Below are 24,950 nucleotides of genomic sequence, written 5' to 3'. Positions count from 1 at the left end.
AAATATAGCGTGCAGATTGAGGTCAAAACAGGAAACAGATTAAAGTTGACCAGCTAATAGAATATTATGCCTTTCAGGACTGAACTTCATTTTAATCACTTTGCTGGCAACAGCGCATTCGGGCTCCTCCCTCACTCGAAGGTAAGAAAAGCCATATGTACCATCATCAGACACACATTTAATCTCTTCGATCTGAAAAGAGTGTATTATATGTCAAATGCTCTGTAGCCCGAGGACAAGCAGAGAGCCGCTCAGCAGTTCACTAAGCTACAGGCAGCCATGAAGGTCCTGGGCATCTCTGCTGAAGAACAGAAAACCGTGTGGCTGATATTAGGGGCCATATACCACCTCGGTGCCGCTGGGGCCACCAAAGGTAAAGTTACCAGCTCCTCAAGTGTCTAAACCAACACTAAATGTGTGACAGTAATATACAGAATATCTGACTGCGCAGAGTGTATTTTAATATCTGTCCACTAAGAGTCACTAGAGTCTTTCTTGTCATGTAACTGAGAAACTGTTTAGACTTTAGTGTGTGTGTTTGGTGTCTAAAAACATTTGTCACTTATCTTCAGTATTGAAAGGGATTGTCCATCCAAATATTCAGACATCATTGACTCTGATGTCATTCCAAACCTGTATGCATTTCTTTTTTTAATCCATTAATCCCATTAATCCCTCTATATTGTTTTTGTCCATACAATTGAAGTCAACGGAAACCAAAACGGTTTCATTACAAACATTCTTCAAATTATCTATAGGAAAAAAAGTCATATTCACAGGTTCAGAACAACAAGAGTGGAAGTAAATGATGACAGAATTAGAATTTTGCGGTGGACTATCCCTCTAATCATGTTTCTTTGTCTTGAACGGTTGTTGTTTGTGGTTTAACCATTGTAATCATGTCTTTTTATTGCATATTGATGTTGCATGCTGCCCCCATCATAACACAGAAACCGATGCAGGTAAATGCAGGTCTCTATCTTTCTGTTTTAGACTGAAGGCAGGTGGTTTTATTATTTTATTTTATTTAGCATCTAAACAGAACGGTGCGTTCATCTTTCATCTGCATTTGTGGTGGTTTCCACTCTGATGTCGAACGCCGGAATGAAAATGTTTGTTCTCTTTGATCATCAATCCAGGAGATGAAAGTTTCTGCTTGTTCTCTGGACTCTTGACTACCTATTGTAGTTCCCCATAATGTGACACGATTTGTGGTAACACTGCTTTACTTTTGTGTATGTGGCTTTCTGACCCCTCAGCGGGCCGAAAGCAGTTTGCCAGGCACGAGTGGGCACAAAAAGCAGCGTATCTCCTGGGCTGCACACTGGAAGAGCTGTCTTCTGGCATCTTTAAAACGCAAGGCAAGGGCACACTTCCACGCTCCTCAAGTGTCCGGCAGAGTACGGATGATACGGATAGCTCAGGTAATGTTTGTTTCATAACATTCTTAAATATGCGATAAATGCCTCTCTATTTTATGTCTTAAAAAGTGTTTTTGTGTGTGTTTCAGTGTCTAAAGCAACAGCAGCTGAGTGTTTGGAGTTCATGGCGTCTGGTTTATACTCTGAGCTTTTCACACTCATTATCTCTCTCATTAACAGGTAATCGGTAACCGGTGATTACCTAGAGCGACAGGATTTATTGAACAAGAGATGCATTCTGATATCTTCTTCTACTTTCAGAGCGCTGAAGTCCAGTCAGCATTCTCTCTGTTCTCTGCTGATTGTGGACACACCAGGGTTCCAGAACCCTCGTCAGGTGAAGAACCAGCGCGGCGCCACGTTTGAGGAGCTCTGCCATAATTACGCTCAGGAACGTCTGCAGACCCTGTTCCAGGAGCGAACATTCGTACGGGAACTGGAGCGTTATAAAGAGGTGCACAAAACACCCATAACCAGCATCCAAACATCTACTGCTTTTTCTCACAATTCCTATTAAAACACTAAAATATATAGCGGTATAAGATTACCACTACTTAATTTCATTTTTACTTTTTAATTTATTTTATTTATTAGCAATTTGCCATAACTGGATGGGACAGTCGATCAGTGCACTACTGCTCTGAAATTTTACTACTACTAATTTGAAAAAGAATGCAATAAAATGTATTACAGGGGTTGTGAATAGAATTGAAGAACTACTTTTCAGATAGAATCTTGAAAAACAAGGTTCATGGCACGAGATGGTGCTAAAAATGACCAAGGACCTCTGTGACACCATACTCAGACAGACAGTTAATGTGTTAATCAATAATTAGATTATGAATGTTAAATGTTATTATTATCAATCAATAGTTGTGCTGCTTAATATATTTTTAGAATCCTTTTTAGGATTTTTGATGAATAAAAATTCCATCACAATTAGCGTCTTTGCAAATTATTAATTATTTACTCATTTTAATAACGTTATCTGTCTTTCCATAGGAGAACATTGAGATCACATTGGATGACTTGGAGCCCAGCCCTTCTCGCTCGGTAGCTGTGGTTGATCAGTCCTCCAGTCAGACCCTGGTGAGACGCACTTCCTTTAGCCAAAACTGCTGATGTTTCAAGTTGTGTGTCTGTGTATTTATTTTAATAAGAGCTCTGTGGATAATTACTTGATTTTATTTCCATCTAAGCATTCCTGTTTATTAGAAAAGATTTCACAAAAAATGTCAGTGTAGGGCACATTTAATCCTATATTAATAGGAATTAGTTGGCCGGTCATAGTTATATAAGCTGCAGTCATTTTAAAACGTGTTTATAAGTATCAGAACAAAAGAGAGAGATTGGTGTGTGTAGAAAAGACTATTTGACAGTGGATATTGTTGTCTGTGTTTCAGGTACGTACTCTGTCCCGGACAGATGAGGCCAGAGGTCTGTTCTGGCTGATGGAGGAGGAGGTTGTGCAGCCGGGAGGGTCCGAGGACACACTCCTGCAGCGACTCTTCAGTTACTATGGCCCTGCAGAGGGAGAGAGCACAGGTCACACACATATACCTGCACAAACTGACACACTTGCATTCTGCCATAGACAGATTTATGCATTGTTTTTTTTTTTATGCAGGTCACACAGTGGTGCTAAAAAGTGAAAACACACATCACTTCCTGCTGGGCCACAGTCACGGGACAGACTGGGTGGAATATGACACACATGGATGGCTGAACCTAGCCAGGCTAAATCCCACCCCCCAGAATGCAGCCAATCTGCTGCAGAACTCCCAGAAGTAAGAACTACCCACAACCATTTGTACTTGTTGCATCAATAAATCAGTTTTTTTTTTTTATTCAAGAATGAATGACAAAATAAACTCACAGTTAGAAAACCAAAACAGGGATGTCCCACATCCCTAAAAAAGATTTTACATCAGAAATGAAAACTGCCAGTGGGCGGCCGGAATTTCCTTCTTTAATGAACTGAGTGGCTGAATTATGCAAATGATTCTTTGAAACGTTTTGTTCAAAATGCAGATTTATTATGTAATAAAGCAACACTATGTGATACACTCAGATACACATACACATTTTTATTGACTAAATAAAGCAAAAATATATATTGTGTGTAAAATCTAATTTATAATTTTAACTCATTTTTTTATTGATGTAACATTTTGTAATTGTGCTAATATTCATGAAAACAGCAGTGTTTTTGTTGCGAGGAACATACACAAAGTCAGCTTGTACATGTTATCATAGAATATACATATTGCACACCTTTACATCAGACTCAAGTTTTCACTGGATGATCCTAACAGGAAGAGCATCAGCGGGATGTTTGTGGGCCGCTCCAGCAGTGTTGCGGTTCTGAGCGGTTCCATCGCTGGGCTGGAGGGCGTCTCTCAGCTCGCCATGCGTCGGGCCACTGGTATGAGGAAGACCTTCACCACAGGCATGGCAGCCGTCAAAAAGAAGTCCCTCTGTCTTCAGATTAAACTCCAAGTGGTGGGTTTTTAAGAGGGTCCTAAACCAAATACTTGTTGTTGAAAATCTTTCTTTCATGGAATTGTTCAGATTCCTTATTAGTTCCAAGAAATGGCTACAAATACACATGATGTATTTCTCTTTTGATCAGGATGCACTGTTGGACACTGTGCGCAGATCCAGGGTTCACTTTGTCCACTGTCTATTACCCCGAGCGGAGGTTATGAGGGCAACAGGGTCCCCAGAGGAGAGCTGTGACCCTGGACTCATGCAGATAGATGTGGCTTTGCTCAGGGCCCAAATCCGTGGCTTCAAGTTGCTGGACAGCTTGAGGATTTACAGACAAGGTGAGTAGAGAGACTGATCAAATCCAATCACATAGATCAAATCAAGTCCTCTTTGTTATTTCCTGCTGAATATCCGCATGATTTTTGCAGGTTACCCTGACCACATGGTCTTCTCTGAGTTCAGAAGACGCTTTGACGTTTTGGCCCCTCATCTGACCAAGAAACTGGGCCGGAACTACATCGTGAAGGACGAGAAACGAGTGAGTAACTATTTAAGAGAACAATGAGCGTGAAAATAATTGAACAAAAGCTTTAGAAATGACTGAAATGAAGTTTTGGACTCCTCTTGCTCTTGTGTGCCATGATTCCAAGACAGAATGAACTCTGGGTAATCAGGGTTATTGTGACGGCTTAATCAAGAAACCCCAGCTGGGTCTCAGACTTGAATCAATACGCAGAGCAGACAGGAAAAATGTAGTAATTGCTCTGGGCTTTAGTGCTTACTAAATGCCCAAATGTACTGTAATTATCAGCTAGAAAAATGTCTCCGTCCAGGGGTCTGCTGATCTCGTTTTGGCCCTGTGATTAACTGAGGAGAAAGGAGAGATATAAACAAAACCTTTGCACTGTGGCCCTGGGCATGTACACAGCAGACAGGGTCCAAACTTAATACTCGCCAAGTGCCAAATGCAAATCAAAATTTGCCTTGCCAAGTAAATAAAATTGAGTTATTCATGAGTTGAATGGAAGCTCAGGTAGGAAATGTAGCATAATACATAATGGAAGATATATAACATAAATTGAAATTATGAGAAATGATTGAAGCCACAATAGGGATATTATGATATATAAAGTCATACTGTGAGCATTGGATATAGTTGAGATAATATATGTAAAATTCTGATACGCAGTCACAATGGAAAGATCAAAATCACAATTATGAGATGTGACAAATAATATTTTGAGAAACTGTACGATAAAATTGCAGTTATGATAAATAAGGGTTGCAATTGTGAGAGATAGTCATATTGAGAGATAGAAGCTTATATTGTGAATTATAAAGTCATATAGAAGGATATAACATCAAATTGTGAGATAAAGTCACAATGATGAGAGATATAAAATCACAATTATGAGAAATGAAGTCACAATTGTAAGTCAAAGTAGTCTTGTGAAATATAAAACCATTGGGAGATTCACAAGAAATAAATTCACTATTATATTTAGTTTTTTACTCTAAGGCAGGAAATAACATGACTTGTCCAAATCTGTGCTGTAAATAATAAACAGCTAAATAAACGCATTGCCTAAAATTGTAATAAAAATAAAGCAAAATAAAGTTGCATAGCAGTAAAAAATATATGAATAGATGGTGAATTAATGGTTGACAAAAATGTCAATTTTGGAGTCTGACAAGAAAAAGAATAGAGAAAGATGACCTTCCTCTTTTTGTGACACAGCAGAGAAGGTCAGTCGCGTTTCAAGTCCCAGAGGAAGTTGAAATGATGCAAAATTGGAAATCTAGGGAGACCCAGAGAGAAAGAAAAAGTCGGAGGGAGGTAGAACCGTGTCTCTGAGGAAAGGTTTCTGTGAAGCGATTCGAACAATGGCCCTTTGGTTGTCAGGGGCGAGTGCCCCCCTTTAGTGCTGTTATCTAGATGGGCCCTTTCAGATAGATGGAGTTCTCAAGACTTTTCCGCATGAGAAAGACACTGTCAGTGGGCAGAGGGCTGATGGTCGTCTGGACAGTCTGCGGACTGTACAGCAGAGAATAACCAGTGTTGTGTCTGTGTGTCCAATAGGCCTACACAGGGGTCAGCAGTGTTTTTGTAATGTACACTGTGTGAATTAAACATGACATGTCATTGCAGGCAGTAGAGGAGCTTTTGGAGTCTTTGGAACTGGAGAAGAGCAGCTATCACATGGGCCTCAGCAGGGTGAGTAACACACACACACACACACAAGTTACTATTCATTTGATCAGTTCGGAAACGTCAAAGGATGCAGGTGAGTCAAACTTTGAATTGTATGCAGCAGATGATTTGTCATCTGTATCGTTTTCTGTCTACTACTTCGCGGTCCGTCGGCTGGACGCAATAAACTCTCATCTCGGCGTGAGCTGCTGTGTTTGTTTGTGTCTTTCCTGGTTCTTCATGCCGTCCTAATCAGTGTGAACAGACGCTGGCGCTCAACAGTTTAATCCCATCAGCTGGAAAACCACGGGCGAGCCAAAAAAAAAACTAAAAAGGGTGGCGTGTGTAAACAAGCCCCGCCTGGCGCGTTCCCAGAAGAATGGAGATTTATTGGACCGTATTATAAGTTGGAATAGTTGGTAATTATTTTGTGGCAGCTGCAATTGGCGTCAAGGTTTGCGAAGGCTGAACTGTGCTCAGAAATGGATTAGAATGCCAAGGGCCCTTCATGAAAGATTCGAGGGACAAAACACTGATTTCCTGTCAGTTCTGCTCAACTTGTGCTGTTACGATTGCTGCTGTCACAGCTATGTTTGTGTGTGTCTGTTAGGTGTTCTTCAGGGCTGGAACGGTGGCTAAACTAGAGGGACAGAGGGATGAACACACCAGACAGAACATCACGCTGTTCCAGGCCGCCTGCAGAGGCTTTTTGTCTCGACAGGCCTTCAAAAAGAGAAAGGTAAAGTCAGTTTTGAGCTGGTGATTAGGTTTTATTTAAGTTGAAGCTAGTAATTTCTGTTATCGAGCAGAATTGCAGACAAAAAATGACCCCGTCTCCCATTGGTCAGCCAAACAAATAGATCTGCCCCAAACTCGCTCCATTGGTTGAGCCATTGTTGCTGTTGATATGCAGCTCAAACAAACCAAAAATGTTTTGAAAGCAAATATAAGTTTTTTTTTATACTGGAAAAAAACCACACTTCTGCAATTTAGTCTCCCTAGAATTAGAAGATCTCAAATTAATAAAAGCTCCTCTGAACACTTTCAGATCACGACATGCAGTCAGGCCTCTCAATTCTTCATGATGTGAATTTAATTAATTCCAATCGGATTTGCAGTTTTGGTTTGCAAGTCTTTCTGTACTTTTTCAAAAATGTCATATCAAAGTCATACTGTGGCTTTTATGTTTGTGCTTGCAATGGAACATTAATCATTTCATGCCTCGCTGTTAATGCAACTGTCATGTCATTCACAGATGGAGATCTGTACCATCAGCTTGATGATTAAAAGAATAGTTCAATCAAAATTAATATTCTGTCATCCTCATCCTCATGTCATTCAAAACCTCCATGGCTTCTTTTTTTTTACTCTAAAACATAAAGACTGCTGAATATATGGGCCAATCTATTTAATACAATGAAAATTAATGAAGACTAGGGCAGCATAAAAGCTTTCATTTTCACTTGAAATAATCTAAAACAAATCTCTCTGTCTCTCAGATCCAGGATTTGGCCATCCGTTGTGTCCAGAAGAACATTAAGAAGAATCGGGGTGTGAAGGACTGGCCCTGGTGGAAGCTCTTCACCACAGTACGACCTCTAGTAGAGGTTCAGCTCACCGAAGAACAGATTCGCGGAAAAGACGTGAGTCTCTTTATTTGGTGCCCTGGTTTGCTCGCTATGCAAAGCTTCTGTCAGTTTGAAGGTTTCTGTGTGTGGACGCCTTTGCCTTAAATATGACACGATCTGAGGGATTCTGTTGCATCAGCGTTAGAGCCGAGACTTCTCTTTGATTCCTGCTGCCATCACATCTCAATCCCAGCTCAAAGCATTAGCTTTAGAAATGCAACAATGCCGTCTGGCCCCTTCCTGAACTCACCTGAAGGCAGAAAGATCTCACCTGATCAAAAGAACATCAGATCACATAATATTAGCTCAACAAGCCTCAGGCCAAAGATTGTCCTGTTCTTATCTAAATATTCAGTGTTGACTTTTGATGGGGATAAAAGTTTTGTTTCGACTTGTAGGAGGAGATCATGCATCTGAAGTTGAAGCTGGAGAAGGTGGAGAAGGAAAGAAATGAGCTACGGCTGACCTCGGATCGTCTGGAGAGCAGAGTAAGAGAGCCAAGGATCTTATGTATTTATTTATTTTCATTTTTGCTGTCCTTCTTGACTAATTCAAGAAACCCAGAGAGAAAATGAGAATGCAAAGGGTGTTATTTTTAAGTTAGATAGGCTGAGTGTCTCCACAAGTATTGATAAATAAATGTATTAAGTGATGTATAAATAAAACAAATATAGAAATGCAGAAAGCCTCCACCATATTAGAAAAACAAGAGCATATGTGTGTTAATGTAGATCACAGAGCTGACGGCAGAGCTTTCTGATGAGAGAAACACTGCGGAGTCGACGTCCCAGGTGCTGGAGACAGAAACAAGCGAGAGATTGCGTTTGGAGAAGGACATGAAGGACATGCAGGTACATGAACTCCAGCAGTCCTGCTTCAGTCTTTATTAAACAGTGATGAAGAGTAACTAAATAAAAGATAGCTGCTAGGTAACTTTTTAAGTAGCATAATTCAGTAAAATAATATGGTTAAGATTACAAAACACTGCACACACACATGTAGAGTTGGGATATCTGATACATTTAAGCAAATTGGTTAATTCAGACCAGTATTAATTTGGATTTAAATAATATACATGTAAATATTTACACTTTACCAGGACAAAATATAATATTTTCATGTTTTTATACAAGATTAAGTAAAACAATTAAATAAATTCTGTTTAGTAACAGTTCAAATATTTAGTTAAATGTTTTTAATCTGGTAAATCGTATGGCATCATTTTAGTAGCTTGTAGTGTAGCGTATCTTTTTCATAATTGTATATTTACTGTATTTTAAATATTTTAAATTATAAGTAGCTTGTGCCATAGACTGAATAAAAATTATGGTAAAAGTGTGTTGGGAAGATTTTTATACTTTTTATAAACTTTCTTTTATAGTCTGTGAAAGTTGTGGTAAGAGTGAATTTGTGAGTGGGCTGCTGTAGAACATACCTGTGCTTTTTTTTTTCTGGTGAAGGTGAAGTTTGACGATGTGAAGAAACAGATGGAGTCCATGGAGATGGAGATCATGGAGACCAGACTCCTCCAAGCATCAGAATTCAATGGCGAGATGGACAATGATGGCGATGATTCTGGTAAAAACAAAACAAAAAACCCACAATCAGACAGCACTTGAAGTTGATTATGAAAATGCTTTATTTTGATAAGAATATAGACATTTTTGGCTGCTGAGATGAAAGAGGACCGGATTGGTCAACAACTGCTCTACACACACACACAAACACCTCAACAAAACAACTCAGAAATAATCTGTCTGTCTCTGTATATTTGTGCATGTCAGGAGGTGAATGGAGACTGAAATATGAACGCGCCATCAGAGACACAGAATTCACAAAGAAAAAACTCCAGCAGGAGATGGATGACAAGGTGGAGACAGAACAACAGAACAAGAGACACTTGGAGAGAAAAGTTAGTATAGCACAGTAAATAAACACATACACAGAGTGCACACACACACTAGGACTGCTGAGAGACTACACACAGTGTGAAATGTATCCAAATTCAAACTCTGCTACAATAAATGATACTCTGACGTTGACCAGCAACACTTCAGAATCTTTAGACTTTTATAAACTTCACCTTCCTGTCTCTCTGTATAGTTAACGGACTTGCAGGCTGACCACGAGGAGTCCCAGCGATCAGTCCAGCAGCTGAAGAAGAAATGTCAGCGGCTGGCAGCTGAGCTCCAAGACACCAAACTGCACTTGGAAAATCAAGAGGGACGCAACCATGAGCTGGAGAGAAAGCAGAGGAAGTAAGAGCCAATCACACACACACACACATATCTTAGTCTGTGTCTTCAGTCTCCTAGCTGGTCACCTGCTGGGTCTGATTATAGAGATTTCTGATTATTGTTTACTCTGGTTGTTTGAGCCATATATTTACTGTTTGATTGTTTGGGCTGTTTGTTTATAATTTGGCGTGTTTGTTTTCTGTTCGATTGTTTTGGTGGTTTGTTTAATTTATTGTTTGGGTTGTTCTTTTACTCATTGTTTAATCATAAGTTTTGTTTAATAATACAGTACAGTAAACAATTTGTTATTTGATTACTATATGATTGTTTGGACTCTTTCTTTAATGTTTGATTGTTTGCTGTTTAGGTTTAATTTTGTTTACTTAATTACTGTCTTTTGTTTGTTGTTTAGTTCAGTTGTTCAGGCTGTTTGTTTACTGTCTTTTGTTTGTCGTTTAGTGTTTAGTTGTTTTGTCAGTTTGTTTACTTTCTGATTAGCTGCTCTGTTTATTTATTGTTTGGGTTGTTTGTTTACTTCTTGTTTATTTCTAGGCATTTAAATTGATTGTGTGATTACATCTCTATTTGAGCTCTTTCTTTACTGTTTGGTTGTTTGCCGCTTGTTGTTTAAGATGTTTGTTTACCATCTGATTGTTTGGGCTGTTTATTTGAGTGTTTTGATATTTATTTACTGTCTGATTGTTTGATCTTGGGGTTGGATTTGTTTATGGCTGGACTGTTTTTATTTGTGTGTGTGTGTTCAGTATTTGGCTGATGTTGCTCATAACTAAAAACTTAGAACATCTTAGAGCCAGAGCTAAATCTCAACATACTTGACAATTCATAAATATCCTCAGTGTACAGGCTTCATTTTTCTCACAGAATTTCCAACATCTGGAGAATAAAAAAAAGGAAAAAGCGTCTTACTCAAAACTCACTACTAACTACGCAGATTAACATCTTGTGATCTGAAAATCTACAAAATCACAAGCAGATGAGGAAATGTTCGCTTGAGTGCCTACAGACTAAAAGTTCTGTTTATTAGTTTATGCCCATGAGCAGGGTATCATGTTGCTCTTGTCAGACTGTTGTTGAAATGACATGTCTTAAAACCCATCTATCCTCCGAATTTTCTGGCAGGTTTGATGTGGAGAAGAACCAGTTTCACGAGGAACTACAGAAGGAGAGAAACCAGCGGGAGAAACTGGGCAGAGAGAGAGATATGCTAACTGGCGAGTTGTTTACAATCAGACAACAGCTACAGGTGAGACCAAAGATAGAACAGTGTGTGTTGCTCTCTCTCGCCTCCTTAAGCAAGACGCTAAACTTCAGGTTTCTATAATAAGTCTATGGTACGTTGCTAATGACAAATTCATAATTTAACAAACAGGAGAAGGACACAGAGCTGTGTACAGTCAGTCTGAAGGTAGAGCAGCTGGAATCCGAGCTGCAGGATCTCTCTTCTCAGGAGTCAAAAGAAGAGGCATCACTTGCAAAGGTTAAGAAACAACTGCGGGATCTGGAAGCAAAGGTCAAAGATCAAGAGGAGGAGCTTGATGAACAGGCTGGAACCATTCAGATGCTGGAACAGGTACAAGCTAAAAAAATGGCCAATCCTGTTATTGTCATGTAAAACTATTCAAAATTATTTTCATTCATGGAAACATAGAAGCTGAAATAAAGTAAAATTAGATGAATATCTTAAATATAACAGAGCCTAAATAGAAGCTCAAACTGAAAAGTAAAACTGAAATAAATGTCAAATTAAATAGAAATATAAAATCAAATAAAACTGAAAAATAAAAGCAAATTTTATATATTAATAAATACTATAATAACATGTATATAATATTAAAATAAGATCATTTCAGAAAGGTGGAAAAGCAAAACCTGCTAACTTTATTTTTCAGCGGATAATATCAACAGTTCATAATCTGATCTGTGTGTATTTAGGCTAAACTCCGTTTGGAAATGGAGATGGAACGATTGAAACAAACGCACTCTAAAGAGCTGGACAGTAAAGATGAGGATGTGGAGGACATCAGACTGTCCTGCAGTAAGAAGGTGAACAAACAGTATCTAAACACCCTGTCATGGGTTCAAATCACACAATTTGACACCTCCATGTTTCCTAATGGCTCTTTTGAAATGTGTGTGTAGCTGAAGCAAATGGAAGTGCAGTTAGAAGAGGAATATGAAGATAAACAGAGAGTTCTGAGAGAAAAGAGAGACCTGGAGTCCAAACTGATGATGGCACAGGAACAGGTACTAACACAACAGAACACAAATATTGCAGACAGCATACAATACTCGAGAAAGTATAACACAGTATTACACTATATAGAAGGTTGGTCAGAGGGATGTAGAGACAGAGAAACGTCTCAGGAAGGATCTGAAGCGCACAAAGGTTCTTCTGGCTGATGCACAGATGATGCTGGACCACCTAAAGAGTAATGTGCCCAGCAAAAGAGAGATCGTCGCACTCAAAAATAAGGTAGAACCACAATCAGAGCGGTAGAAAATTACAATTAATGTCCCTCACTGTGAATAGACTATGACTTATTGGTTCATGTGAGTATATGTTGTATCTGGTGTAGTTGGAGGAGTCAGAGTTTGCCTGTGCAGCCGCAGTTAAAGCACGCAAGTCTATGGAGCTGGAAATTGAAGATCTTCATATACAGATGGACGATATCACCAAAGCAAAGATGGCTGTGAGTCACATTCTATTTTATTTGAAAACAGTTCGGTGGCCATAAAAATTTACAAGTTTGAATGTTTTTTAACATGTTTATTCAAGCATTTATTTATAAATGATTGTTTGGGCTCTTACTTTGCGTGTTTGTTTTTAGAGTGTTTGCTTTCTTTATTGTTTGTCCTTTAGATGTTTGTTTACTGATTATCCTCTTTTGTTTGATGATAACTTGTTTAAGCTGTTTGTTTACTTTCTCATTGTTTGGCGTGAATGTTTACTGTTTGATTATTTTATTTGTTTTGTTCATTTTCGTTTTGTTTTCTTTTGTTTAAAACAAGAAAAGGTCTTATACAATTATGACTTTTATGAAATTGAGGAATTAACCCACATTTTTCAGATGTTTGACAAGTTTAATTTAATCCCTCCAGTTACTAAGCAGAAATTGTTTGGTTAATTATTATGGACAACAGAATGCCAGTCATCAACATCTCTTTTAGAACTTTACACAGGACAGAATATGCCATTCTAAACATGAGATTTACTACTTCAGAAATTTTCTATTTGTTCACAAGATTCGTTAGAGCTTTTATTAAGGCAAAATTCATCTTTTGAGTTGAATAGAGCAGTAAATGTGTAAATTCATTCAAACAGCTGGGTAAAGAGAAATAAAGTTCTTACAGTTCAATTGTTTTCCTGCTCAGGCTGATGGAAAAAAAAAACAGTTAGGGAAAAATTCTAACCTCGAGTCAGATAAAGAAACCCTGAATCATGGTGTCATAATCAAGCATGACTTGATAAAGCGTTAAATCCTGTCTCTTCCATGTTTATCTGAGTTTTTGTCCTAACCGACTGTGACAGTCGACAAGACATTTTGACAGTTGCTTGATTTTGTTCCTGCAGTGTCATGCTGTCTGACTCCACCCACAGTGAAATCTGACATGAATCCCTATTCACATGGAATTTTATACCTTAAATCTTCACAATTTACCTAGGTGACGACAAAAGGATGGAGATAAAATAAAAACATCAGTGCAGCTACCCTTCTCTGATTCCTCCACCATTCACATTACAGGCTCTTTAGGACTCCAAAAATATGGCACTCGGATTTAAATGGTTCACTTGGGGTGTGCATTTGATTTATTATTTATGAGGAAGAGGAGATGATGTCAAATAGAAGAGTTTAAGGGTATTATCTCCTCGTCACAGCCTCAGCCAGAAATATGCAATTACTGTGTGTAATAACAGTATTTTAGACCCAGTCTAAAATGCTACTCCAAACTCCTACTTTAAAATGGCAGAAACATAGTTTTAAAACACTGAAAGCTTCTGTGACTATATTATGGGAAGTGATCCGTTATTAAAAGTCATTTTTTGAGGGTTATCTAGACAGTTTAGTCCTGAAAGTGTCGTGGAGAGCAGAGAAAAACAACAAAAATAATAAAGTGCAACTATTAGCATTCTTTTTTTTAAGAATTGAGAAAATATATTTTGTTGTTGATGTAAATCTCTGAGCATCCGTTCGAACTCTGCAGTATTTTGGTGCGATGTTGATCTGTCACATGGTAGAAGCTGCCAAATCAGACAGATGCCAACACGGACAGGTTGCATAGCATTTCCTCATCCTCAAAAACCATGAATAAAACAATTCAAGGTACTCATTTAAACCCTGTCTGTTCTGTCTCCCTCAGCTGGAGGAGCAGATAAGTCGTCTGCAGAGAGAGAAGAACGACCTGCAGTCTCGCTTTGAGGAGGATCAGGAGGACATGAATGAACTCATGAAGAAACACAAAGCTGCTGTGGCTCAGGTGACCCCATATATATATATATATATATATATATATATATATATATATATATATATATATATATATATATATATATATATATATATATATATATATATACAGTACAAAACGTACAAAAGTTTGCAGTTAGTAAGAATCATTAATTAATACTTGTATTCACCAAGGATGCATTAAATTTATCCAAAATTTTACAGAAGACTTCTATTTCTTTTTTAAATGCTGTTCTTTTGAACTTTTTATTCATCAAAGAATCCTTAAAAAAGTTCTCAAAAAATATTAAGCTGCACAACTGTATTCAACAATGATAACAATAAGAAATATCTTTGGGCAGCAAATCATGATTTCTGAAGGATCATGTGACACTGAAGACAGGAGTTTTGCTGCTGAAAATTCACTATTTCCATCAGGGGAATCAATTATATTTTACAATATTTTCAAATAGAAAGTCCTTATTTTAAATTGGAATACTATTTTAATATAGTAATGTTTTAACTGTATTTTTGATCAAATAAATGCAGCCTTGGTGAAAGTAAGAGACTTATTTCAAAAACATTTTTTTTTTATGACAAAGTCTAAATTAAATATTTATATATGTATATATCCACATTAAATCAGCAAAATTAAAATACTACTAGCATAAATTAAGAGTTCAAATTAAATGTACGTATCATATGTATGTTTATGTGTTTAGTCTACAAGAGATCTGGCACAAATCAGTGACCTACAGGCCCAGGTGGAGGAGGCCATGAAAGAAAAACAAGAGATCCAGGACAAGGTACCAAAAAAAAAAAAAAAATTCTTTGCAGGATCCTGGAATTGCCTTTTGTCACCTCGTCATTATGTTCTACAGTACATAGTGTATTTGCATGGTAAGGGCCTGTGCAGTGAGAAAGGTGCAGAGGGCTGGCCGGATGTGGTCTTAAACATGACCTCAGAGTGACCTGTGTGTTTTTCTTTTTTTGCCAGCTTCACTCCCTGCAGTCACAGCTTGAATTTCAGGAACAGTCTATGGTGGAGAAATCGCTGGTCAGCCGTCAGGAAGCCAAAATCCGTGAACTGGAGACCAAACTCGAATATGAGCGGACCCAGACCAAACGTCTGGAGGTGAGTCATGTGACACGTGGCAATTTCAATGAATTCAAAGCAAGACACTGAAGCAGGATAGTTCCGAAAAAAAATGTGATTTCATTTTGTATTTTAGTCTGGTTTCATGTTTTTATTTAATTCCATGCATAATTCTTTTAGTCAAATGGATCCTAAACTAACGTCCATAGCGTATGCAGATAAACAACTCCATCAGTGGCCACAATTCATTTACAGTTAATTGCTTCAGTGTGTTTCTATTTTTTTTTTTATGAGCTATTATATTTGACTTTATCATCTGTCCATGTTTTTCCTCCAGTCTCTTGTCACACGGCTGAAGGAAAACCTGGAGAAGATGACTGAGGAACGAGACCAGCGTATTGGCAGTGAAAACCGGGAGAAGGATCAGAACAAGCGAATGCAACGGCAGATCCGAGACATAAAGGAAGAGATGACTGAACTGTCTAAGAAAGAGGCAGAAGCCAGTCGCAAAAAACACGAGCTGGTGAGTTCCTGAGCGCCCCCTGCTGTATGGAGATTCTCTTGACATTGCTATATCAACTATAATGAAGGGAAGCTGTCACAATGGATCTTTTATGTATGAAAAGTGACATAGTTCTAGCACAGCAACCATAGCTTAACTGTGGTATTTGTAGTAAGGCCACCTTAGATGGCTTCTCAGGTAAATGTAATGGAACGGCATAAAACACAGTCAAGTTGCTGTAGCAAAACCATGGCCATTTTTTCATAACTTTTGGTTGGACTTTAAACAGGAAATGGATATTGAAAGTCTGGAAGCAGCCAATCAGAGCTTACAAGCAGATTTGAAGTTGGCCTTTAAGCGGATTGGGGACCTGCAGGCTGCTATGGAGGATGAAATGGAGACGGATGATGATGATGACCTCATCAACAGGTATGAGGATTAGTCTCCTGTCAGTGCCACTGTTTCCATGGCAACAGTTCTCGGAAGTTGATCAGGATAACCGCTGAATGTTACTATTGTTTACATAGACCCTTTTTAAGTTCTTTTGCTTTTCTTCTTCTTCTTCTTCTTTTTATATGATCAACTACTTATTTTCCTTTTCCCCCATTTATTTTCATCTATTTTTATTTAATTTTTGGCAGTTTACAGGACACGGTGACAAAGTATCAGAAAAGAAAGAACAAAACGTGAGGATGCTAAGTGGTGATCGTTACACATCTTTTTGTTGAGTTTATAATGCTATTCATTGTAAAAACACGAAAATGCTTTTGTATTACCCTTTTTTTTTTTTGTCCAACAAACCATGATAAGTCTCACATGGCAAGTATTATTTTTAGCTAAAGTGGGAAGCATTATTAGTCCAGTAACTAATTTGATAATACAGCAGCATTTTCCTGTCTTCATGAGCATGTGCGGTGTTTAACAATGTCATTACGTGTTGCTCATCTGTTTTTACCCGTTACACCAGCCATCTTTTTATCAGAGCCATTTATGCACCCAGAAAATTATTAAAATATTAAATTGAAATACTGAAAAATACAGAGAGGCCACTTTTTTAATTAATCCTACTTATAATCTCGTTTTCATTCTCTGTTCGAAAATCCAAATTAATTTATTACGTTTCTATTGCCCCTTGCTACTTAACTGTGCTTAGCCAGTTGTGATATGTTCATGTGTGTTGTTGTGCAAGTGTAACTACTTGGATTCTGGAAAGGGGGAATCAATTGCATTCGGTTGATTTGCCGTAATTGAGTGGAACTGCGATATGCAACCAATAGAAGCAGATTGTCACAGCCGATTAGCGTTTAAATGTGAGCTGTGTGTGTGCTTAAGCTTTAAATTGTGTGAAACAGTAAGTTGAAATTATCCAGAAGCATCTGTAGCCTAAATTCACTGTACTCATGGCATCCCTGATTGTGTGTCAGATTTATATTATGCTTTTGTGTATTTTCTTAAAATCAAAGCTTGACATAAACTGTAATGGTGAATGCAAAGGCATATGGGAATGATGTAACTTCCCACAGCGTTCACAGAGAATGCAGTAAAATATCTGCCTTTAGTGTTAGTGTGGAATGGATTGAAATCCTCTTTTCCCCTATTTATTCTATTGAAATAACGTGTTGTTTTGGCACTAACCACTAACCAAAGTATCATAACCCCCTTGCCTTGATCAGCCAAAATGACCTTTATGTCAGCTGCTATATTTGATTGAGCTTCTCTTGTTGGCAGTGGCGATGAATCGGATATGGACTCTGAGGTGGAGGACCGCGTAGATGGGGTGAAGTCATTGCTCTCCAAGAGTAAAGGATCTGCCAAGACACTCTCGGATGAGGGTCCCCAGAAGACCACCAGGTCAGTGTGGAACTCCTTTAGTTGCATATTGGAGTTTGATTTCAAAGACTGAGATCATTTTATGATCCCCAGAGCTGGAGAAATTAAACCACGACTAATGTTGTTGGAGAACTGGTGACTAAGTTATGAGTTAGTTTACATTTAATATATGTTCTTTTTTTCTGGAAGTATAAATTAGTGTTTTGATTTTTGAACCCCCTTCAAGCTAAACAAAAATACATATTTAACAGATTTAATTAATTAATTTACGGTATTTAATTTAATCCTCCATAGGTTTTCTTTGGAGAGCTGATTGAACAATCGTTCAAAGAGTATAGTCAGCTTTTGTAGCTAAATTTACAGGGTAAGAACATTGGGGGCGCTACTGATGTTGTTTACCGGAGTACCAGCCAAGATTTACATATGTCTTCTCCATCTGTTAGAAGTGCTAATAAGCTCAAGACAGCATTTGATGGTGTAGGATTCATGACTGTCTCACCGACAGCTGCTGTTACTCTTCTGTTCCTCAGTAGTATTAGTACGGTGCGCTTACGTAACTGCCATTAGGAGTTTAATCCTTTTAAGTTTATTCATGGGGTTGGTGTAAAATATGCTCCTAAATTACCTCTCAAATCTCTTTCATTCTCTGAATTCCTGTTTATCTCTGTCACGGGTCTCATCCTGTTTCATTCATTGATCGTCTGCAATTCTGCCGTTTTTAATGTGTTTTCTGTCCGACTTAGATACACCAATGCTGCTAATGCAGATGTGAAAGATATAAAAGAAGGGAAAGAGGGAAAAGAGGGGAAGGAGGAAGTAAAAAAAGATTCAGACGAGAGCCGTTCAGTGTCTGTGATGAGCTCGCTCAGCTACAGGAAACGTTCCCACCAGAAGGACTGGAACGGAGGAGCAGGGGATGACAGCTCCCTCTTCAGTGCCCTTCGGGAGCAGCCGGACATGCCTGATAGATTGTCGTTGCGCAAAGCTAAAAGCAAATCTACAGACAGGCCTCAGACTGGTGATGACCTGGATGACCGGGGTTCAGTGATATCCCAGGCTTACTCTGAGGCTGCCAGTAGGGCCAGGAAAGGTCTAGATCGTCGCTGGACCAAAAGCAGTCCAGAATTTGACAAAGAGTCTATGGTGTCCTCACTTGCCCCGAGCCGTGCTTCCACACGGCGTGGGATAGACCAAGATGATGATGCTCAGTCCGGTGTGAGCAGCTTCAGCTTGCGACGTAGTACTTCTTGGATGGATGACAGTCGCAGTGATTACGGGCCAACAAGTACCAGTATGAGTCGACGATCTAGAAGCCGAAGTCCTGGAAGCACCAGCGTCGGCTCACGAATTTCCCTGGCCCGCAGCACCCGACTTAGCGAGTTTGGAGTTCGTTTGAATAATGATGGTGTTGATGATGATGACGATGTTGACTCTGTGAGTGTGGCCGCATACAGTCCACGCTCAGTGGGCCGTAGTCTCTCTACTCCCGCCCAGCTACGCTCTTCTGAGAACCCACTGGACACCTCTGACGTTAAACCTGTGAGCCACCGCAACTACCTTGACCCAGAGCTCGAGAAAGCCATCAATGAAGTCCTGAGCTTCAAGCCAATTAAATTCAAACGCCGCAGCTTAGAAGACTCAGGTGAAGAAGAGGAGGGAGGTGGTGATCCAGGAGAGGAAGAAGATAGGAAGAGCGTCAAGAGTTTGTTGCAAGACAAGGACGATGAAGGTCTGGGCCTTAGCGGGTCCAGTATGAGACGCTCCACTTCAGGTTCTGCTGTAGATTCTGGACGTTCTGGAAGCTCAATGAGTTCCTTCAGCTCCAAGAGCAGCAAAAAGAAGAACAAGAAGAAGAGCAGGCGCTCTGAGTCTGACAGCTCCTCCAACGAGGGTCATACTCGGCGGCATTCCAGACAAAAAGAAAAGAGACGATCCAAAAGCTCAAGAAAGAAAGAATCTGGATCGTCCAAGTCTGAATCTGACTCTGAATCATCATCTTCAAGCTCTGCATCAACAGTTTCATACCGTAGCTCAAACAGCGTGAAGAGAAACCCAGGACAGAAAGACTCCGATGGGGGTCTGGAAAGTCCTGATGAAGAACGACCTCCAAGCAAAAAAGAAATAAAGAAACAGAAGAAGAAAGTGGATAATCTGGTTATGAAGTATCTCTATAAGCCTGACAGTGATTAAGGATCATTAACAGGTGACCCTGGATGGGCCAGACTGAGGAGTGATGTTTTCAAGAAGCTTCTCTCTAAACGCATGATGTGTTCTGCTGTGTGTTAAACTCTAAACAGTAGTTATAAATCATTGGATTAACAAGGCATGCCATGACACTGTTGCCTGAACACTGTTTGGGGTTTGGACACAAACAGATTCAAAGTGTGGCCACATAGGGTACTGTACTAACACACAAATGCTGATCTTGATTTTTCCAAGTAGGACATGTTCCTTGTTGCTTCTGAAACAATATACTATCAATCAGATCTTTGTGGTAGGTTTGACTTGAAAAACGTAATGTACCTCCCATTATCAACCAATGATTTTTTGGGGTACTGCTTAGGGAAATGTTGGAATCTTAATAGGAAAGTATGGGGGTAATAAGGGATGGGCTTCAGGCTTTTTGTGATTTGACCAGGATCAACAAAAGTTTTTCTTTGAAATGCAGTAAACCGCAATTAATGTACATAAAGCGTAAGAGATGCTGGAAGAGTTTAAACTGATAATTGAGCAAGACCTTATTGCAAACAGAGTGGATTTTTTGGAACGACTGTAGATGTGCATGTGTGACCAGTCAGGGACATTCATTCATGACTTTTGTCCTTCTATTTCTTTGCATGACATTGCATGACATTGTGCCCATCTGACCTCTCGCAAGGGACTAGTATTAAGGTCTGGCTATAATCATATCTTTCTGTTTCTAAAATAATCTTTTGTCTTTTTTCCCTCCAGACCCCCACTCTACAGACCACACTCAGTGCAACATGATGAAGACAACACTGGACCAGAGAATGACACTACACAACCTGAAAGTTCTATCCTTAGAGACAACAATGGTGATGGTCAACCTTCGGAAAGCTCTGCGTAGATCTGATCTGCTGCTGGCGTGCACTGAAAAGTGCCTGTTTACCTCTCATCTACCCTAGCACTGATTCACTTCGGTTTCTTCATAGCCTACAATGGGACTACATTTTATCACTGCAACTCCACATATACAGTGTGTTTTAGAGTTTAGAGTGTTTTTTTTTTTTTGCAGCTGCATGGCACATGTATTAATTTAGATCACACATGTCTCCATCAACAACCCCTCCAAGAAAATGAAGTAATATATTGTGAAAAGCAAATGAGAATCTTTATCTAATTTATGTTTATTTTATTTGGTTAGAGTGTCTGCTTCATGACATTTTGCCTTGAATTTGCTTCAGTGAACTACGTAGCACAGCTTTACTGTAGTTTGCAGTTAATTAAATAGGGTATTTATCTTTCTCTACACTGATTTAGTGAATGACAGCATTTTAGTTATAAACTTCTTTTTAACTCAGTTTATTTTCTTGGGGGTTTTCTTCATGTTTAGGCCTTAAATGACATTTATAACCATTAATTTAAGATAATTTAGTACCATTTAATTTAACTCTGCCAAAATTAATTATTGATGGGAGTCTAATAATTTCTGATGTGTCTGTGGTTAAGTGTGGTGTGTGCATGTGTAGTGTGTGTGCGCGTGTGTGTCCTCCCGTTTTTCTATGCATTAAATACTTTTATTATGAAGGTACATACAAACAAGAGACTGTTTGTCTGTTCGGTGGCTTATGCAGTAAAAACAAATGATATATAAAAGCAATATATATATAAGAAAGTTCTGCATTTGTTTTATTGTAAATAAAACATGTTGATCCAATTTAATGGCTGTGAACTTGATTTCTGACAGATAAGACTAAAGAGTGTCTGTGGGGTAGTTTCAGCCCTTATACCTGGAAGTTGCATAGAGCCAGGTGACCCAGTTAGCTCTTATCATTTTTGTGTCATATGCAACAAACACTTAGCAGACTATGGGAAGTTTGTGGGTATGCCATCTGATCCTGAGATAAAGGTTTAAATGGACTGCATTTATATAGCGCTTTCAACAGACCACATGGCCATCCAAAGCACTTTACAATTTGCCTCACATTCACACACTCATTCATACACCAACAGCGGTGTCTGCCATTCAAGGCACCATCCAGCTCGTCGGGAGCAGCTGGGGTTAGATGTCTTGCTCAAGGACACCTTGACACTTGGTCAGGTGGAGCCGGGGATTGAACCACCAACCTTCCGGTTTGTAGACAAACCACATGAACCACTGAGCCACTGCCGCCCCATATTATATTATATTATATTATATTATATTATATTATATTATATTATATTATATTATATTATATTATATTATATTATATTATATTATATTATATTATATTATATTATATTATATCTTTGCAACTTTATCTTATCTATGCACGAACAGCTTTTAATACTCCAAATAGAAAGGAAAACTTGAAATTGCATCATATGACCCCTTTAAATAGGGAAACTTAGAATTTTGGTCTTATTCAGTTGTGTAAAAGTGGTACTTCCATGTGCAGAAATAGTAGATTCACATTAGGTTCACAAACTTGTTTTAGTGTATATAGTATCCTCAGTTACCCTAAGAACAACAGTGGAAATTTGTTGGGTTACTAATTTTTCTTTTTTATTGAGAAATGTGCCTTATTTTTTAGGGTTTATAAGAACCTCAAAGTGTGCAAACACAAGAATAGCATTTAATCCTTGGAGTCTCCAGGGGGCCCTTAGATAAACAGCGTTGTAGGAACGTACAGGAGAGGCATGCTGGGATTTCCCACTGCTTTGTGTTTGGGCTCATCCACACTATCTGTCTACTCTGTTCTGATCTGTGTTCACTGATATCATTTGCTCTTCAGTGGAAAAGTTAAACCAGCAGGACACTGGTTTAAACCGTCCCTTCCATCTGTCGGAGCAAGTGCTGGATGTGTACACTTTTAGAAGACTGCTGTTTTCACTGTAAACCTACATGACATTAATGGGTAATGCATGAGAGCTTGTTTTTTTATGACCTGTAGAAATGCATGCTTTGTTTTGGTTCAAGTACAATGATGATCGATGAGGGTCTTCTAGGTACTACTAAAATAATGCAGGTTTTAAACAGTAATGTAACAAATGATAATCAGACCTTTGATTTCTTAATTTGACAAGCACTGTTAACATCAAAGAGATACTGTTCTACTAAACTGAATGTTTCTTGGCTAATCAGATTAAAGGATAGGAACTAAAGGTCTATGATAGCTATAACCATAAAGTTGTGTATTGTCTTGTTCTGACAGATGATAGGTTGTTTCTGACGTCTTTTAATATCACATATAAAATTCCTCAACAAGTTTAAACTTATGCTAGAATCCTGTGATTCAACACCTGTCTTTTGCTTTGCGCTGATCGCGGCAATCCCGAAGCTAATTAACATAGCCCTCTGTGGGTTGAGGATGGATTTCTTCAGCTTTAGCTAATGTTCTTTTAATGTGTCCATTGTCATACAAAGTCAATATAAATTTACTTTATTATTCCCCTAATAAACACGCTCTGATCTTCTCACTGTGCGGTTCCCGTTTGGAGCCCCATTGAAGTGTGGGAAATGTGTGTTGTCTGCAGACTGATGTTCCCGTTGAGAGAGATGTGGGAACATCAGGAATCATGATTCAAAGCGGCTAATCGTTTTTTAACAGCTAGCTTTGTTTATAACTGCAGGGTTGGGAGGCATAAACGATTTGCAATATGTGAAAGAATTATTCTTAACTAAAAATACTGCATTTTTATTATTCATGCTTTAATGGTCTCTACAGTATTGAGATCATTATTTAGCTCCCCCCAAAGAATTATGTTTCAGAACGTTAAACTGCTTAAAAGTAAGAAAAAATAATTAGCCATTTAATAGCAAAGTTCATTAGTAGAGCAGATGGAATGAGTTCTGTAGGGTATATATAGACAAATGATCCAACCATAGATTGCCAAACTGTTTCAGCAGCAGTTTACAGAAATTTTGCACAAGATGCAAACTTTATACACTTACTAACTCACGTTGTGCTTAACCCTGGGTTTATTCCCATTCTAAACCGCTTTTAACCAAGTAGAGAAACATTTCACAATTGTAATTTAGTGGTGTTCGTTCAGAGCAAGTCTTGAACCACTTTTGCGGTGTTAACCCCTGCATTGCAATGAAACATTTCTACAATGTGAACTGATGCAGTTAGAATGTTACTACTATGCTTAGCAACAGACAACCGACCACTATTCATGTGCTTTGGACAGTCATAGAAAAATGGCACGTTGTATCCACCTACTGCATTTCCTGATTGAAAAAGGGCCACTTAAAAAGACTGAAATTAAAATCAAAGGTACCACTTTAGTTTAAGGACCAGTTCTCACTAGCAACAATTTTTTACAACAGTATATTGGCTGTATATTAGTATTTATAAAGCATATTAATGCCTTTTTCTATATGACAATCCTACATTCCTAACCCAACACTTCCTATTCCTAAAAAAAAAAAAATTGAAATGCACTAAGAATCTCTTGCTTTTCTCCCCAAATTCTCACATCTCTCTCCAGTTTTTTCACACAGATGCTTTCTAAAATCTAATTGTCTCTTTTTTCACTTCTAATCCCTATAAGCGGTGATTACTGGAATGTTTCTAAAGCAGGTAAATACAGTATTTGCCATCTGTCAGAATTACAGAAATCACTTAATAAACGTGTAATAAACGTCTATGAATAAGACGGTCCCACTTTATATTAGGTGGCCTTAACTACTAAGTACTTACATAAAAAAATAAGTACAATGTACTTATTGTGTTCATATTGTATTGTAAAACACTTTTGCTGCTATTGAGGTGGCATAGGGGTAAGGTTAGGGAAAGGGTTGGAGGTATGGGTAAGTTTAAGGGTGGGTTAAGGTGTAAAGTATGGGTCAACAGTGTAATTATAAATGTAATTACAGAAATTAAATACAGATGTAATTACATGTAGTTTTTTTTTTTTAAA

At 38.5% G+C, this 24,950-nt stretch overlaps 1 protein-coding gene across 15 annotated transcripts in view; it reads left to right on the top strand.

The window, feature by feature from the left end:
• myo18aa (myosin XVIIIAa) overlaps positions 1 to 21,775 on the top strand; it is a 40,395-nt gene extending 18,620 nt beyond the window's left edge. For 5 of the 15 annotated variants that reach the window (XM_026273942.1, XM_026273934.1, XM_026273938.1 and 2 more), the window contains 35 exons: positions 78 to 141; positions 229 to 373; positions 951 to 962; positions 1,260 to 1,424; positions 1,511 to 1,601; positions 1,683 to 1,875; positions 2,424 to 2,510; positions 2,825 to 2,966; positions 3,049 to 3,208; positions 3,737 to 3,923; positions 4,054 to 4,249; positions 4,340 to 4,449; positions 6,061 to 6,126; positions 6,713 to 6,841; positions 7,602 to 7,745; positions 8,129 to 8,218; positions 8,462 to 8,581; positions 9,191 to 9,308; positions 9,515 to 9,642; positions 9,834 to 9,988; positions 11,108 to 11,231; positions 11,358 to 11,558; positions 11,921 to 12,031; positions 12,128 to 12,232; positions 12,312 to 12,461; positions 12,565 to 12,678; positions 14,348 to 14,464; positions 15,156 to 15,239; positions 15,431 to 15,568; positions 15,867 to 16,052; positions 16,321 to 16,460; positions 16,673 to 16,717; positions 17,760 to 17,882; positions 18,605 to 20,064; positions 20,814 to 21,775. In XM_026273942.1, the coding sequence (XP_026129727.1) occupies positions 78 to 141; positions 229 to 373; positions 951 to 962; positions 1,260 to 1,424; positions 1,511 to 1,601; positions 1,683 to 1,875; positions 2,424 to 2,510; positions 2,825 to 2,966; positions 3,049 to 3,208; positions 3,737 to 3,923; positions 4,054 to 4,249; positions 4,340 to 4,449; positions 6,061 to 6,126; positions 6,713 to 6,841; positions 7,602 to 7,745; positions 8,129 to 8,218; positions 8,462 to 8,581; positions 9,191 to 9,308; positions 9,515 to 9,642; positions 9,834 to 9,988; positions 11,108 to 11,231; positions 11,358 to 11,558; positions 11,921 to 12,031; positions 12,128 to 12,232; positions 12,312 to 12,461; positions 12,565 to 12,678; positions 14,348 to 14,464; positions 15,156 to 15,239; positions 15,431 to 15,568; positions 15,867 to 16,052; positions 16,321 to 16,460; positions 16,673 to 16,717; positions 17,760 to 17,882; positions 18,605 to 20,051 (5,587 nt within the window). In that variant the 3' untranslated portion in view covers positions 20,052 to 20,064; positions 20,814 to 21,775. The remainder of the gene's footprint in view (positions 1 to 77; positions 142 to 228; positions 374 to 950; positions 963 to 1,259; positions 1,425 to 1,510; positions 1,602 to 1,682; positions 1,876 to 2,423; positions 2,511 to 2,824; positions 2,967 to 3,048; positions 3,209 to 3,736; positions 3,924 to 4,053; positions 4,250 to 4,339; positions 4,450 to 6,060; positions 6,127 to 6,712; positions 6,842 to 7,601; positions 7,746 to 8,128; positions 8,219 to 8,461; positions 8,582 to 9,190; positions 9,309 to 9,514; positions 9,643 to 9,833; positions 9,989 to 11,107; positions 11,232 to 11,357; positions 11,559 to 11,920; positions 12,032 to 12,127; positions 12,233 to 12,311; positions 12,462 to 12,564; positions 12,679 to 14,347; positions 14,465 to 15,155; positions 15,240 to 15,430; positions 15,569 to 15,866; positions 16,053 to 16,320; positions 16,461 to 16,672; positions 16,718 to 17,759; positions 17,883 to 18,604; positions 20,065 to 20,813) is intronic. The other 10 variants (XM_026273947.1, XM_026273935.1, XM_026273945.1 and 7 more) reach the window with 7 other exon arrangements.
• The last annotated feature ends 3,175 nt before the right edge of the window (positions 21,776 to 24,950 follow it).

The sequence above is a fragment of the Carassius auratus genome, chromosome 10, assembly GCF_003368295.1.
Source record: "Carassius auratus strain Wakin chromosome 10, ASM336829v1, whole genome shotgun sequence".
In the NCBI taxonomy this organism is placed as follows: Eukaryota; Metazoa; Chordata; class Actinopteri; order Cypriniformes; family Cyprinidae; genus Carassius; species Carassius auratus.
Note: the sequence above shows the minus strand (reverse complement) of the source record. Positions and strands in the feature narration are given on the sequence as shown.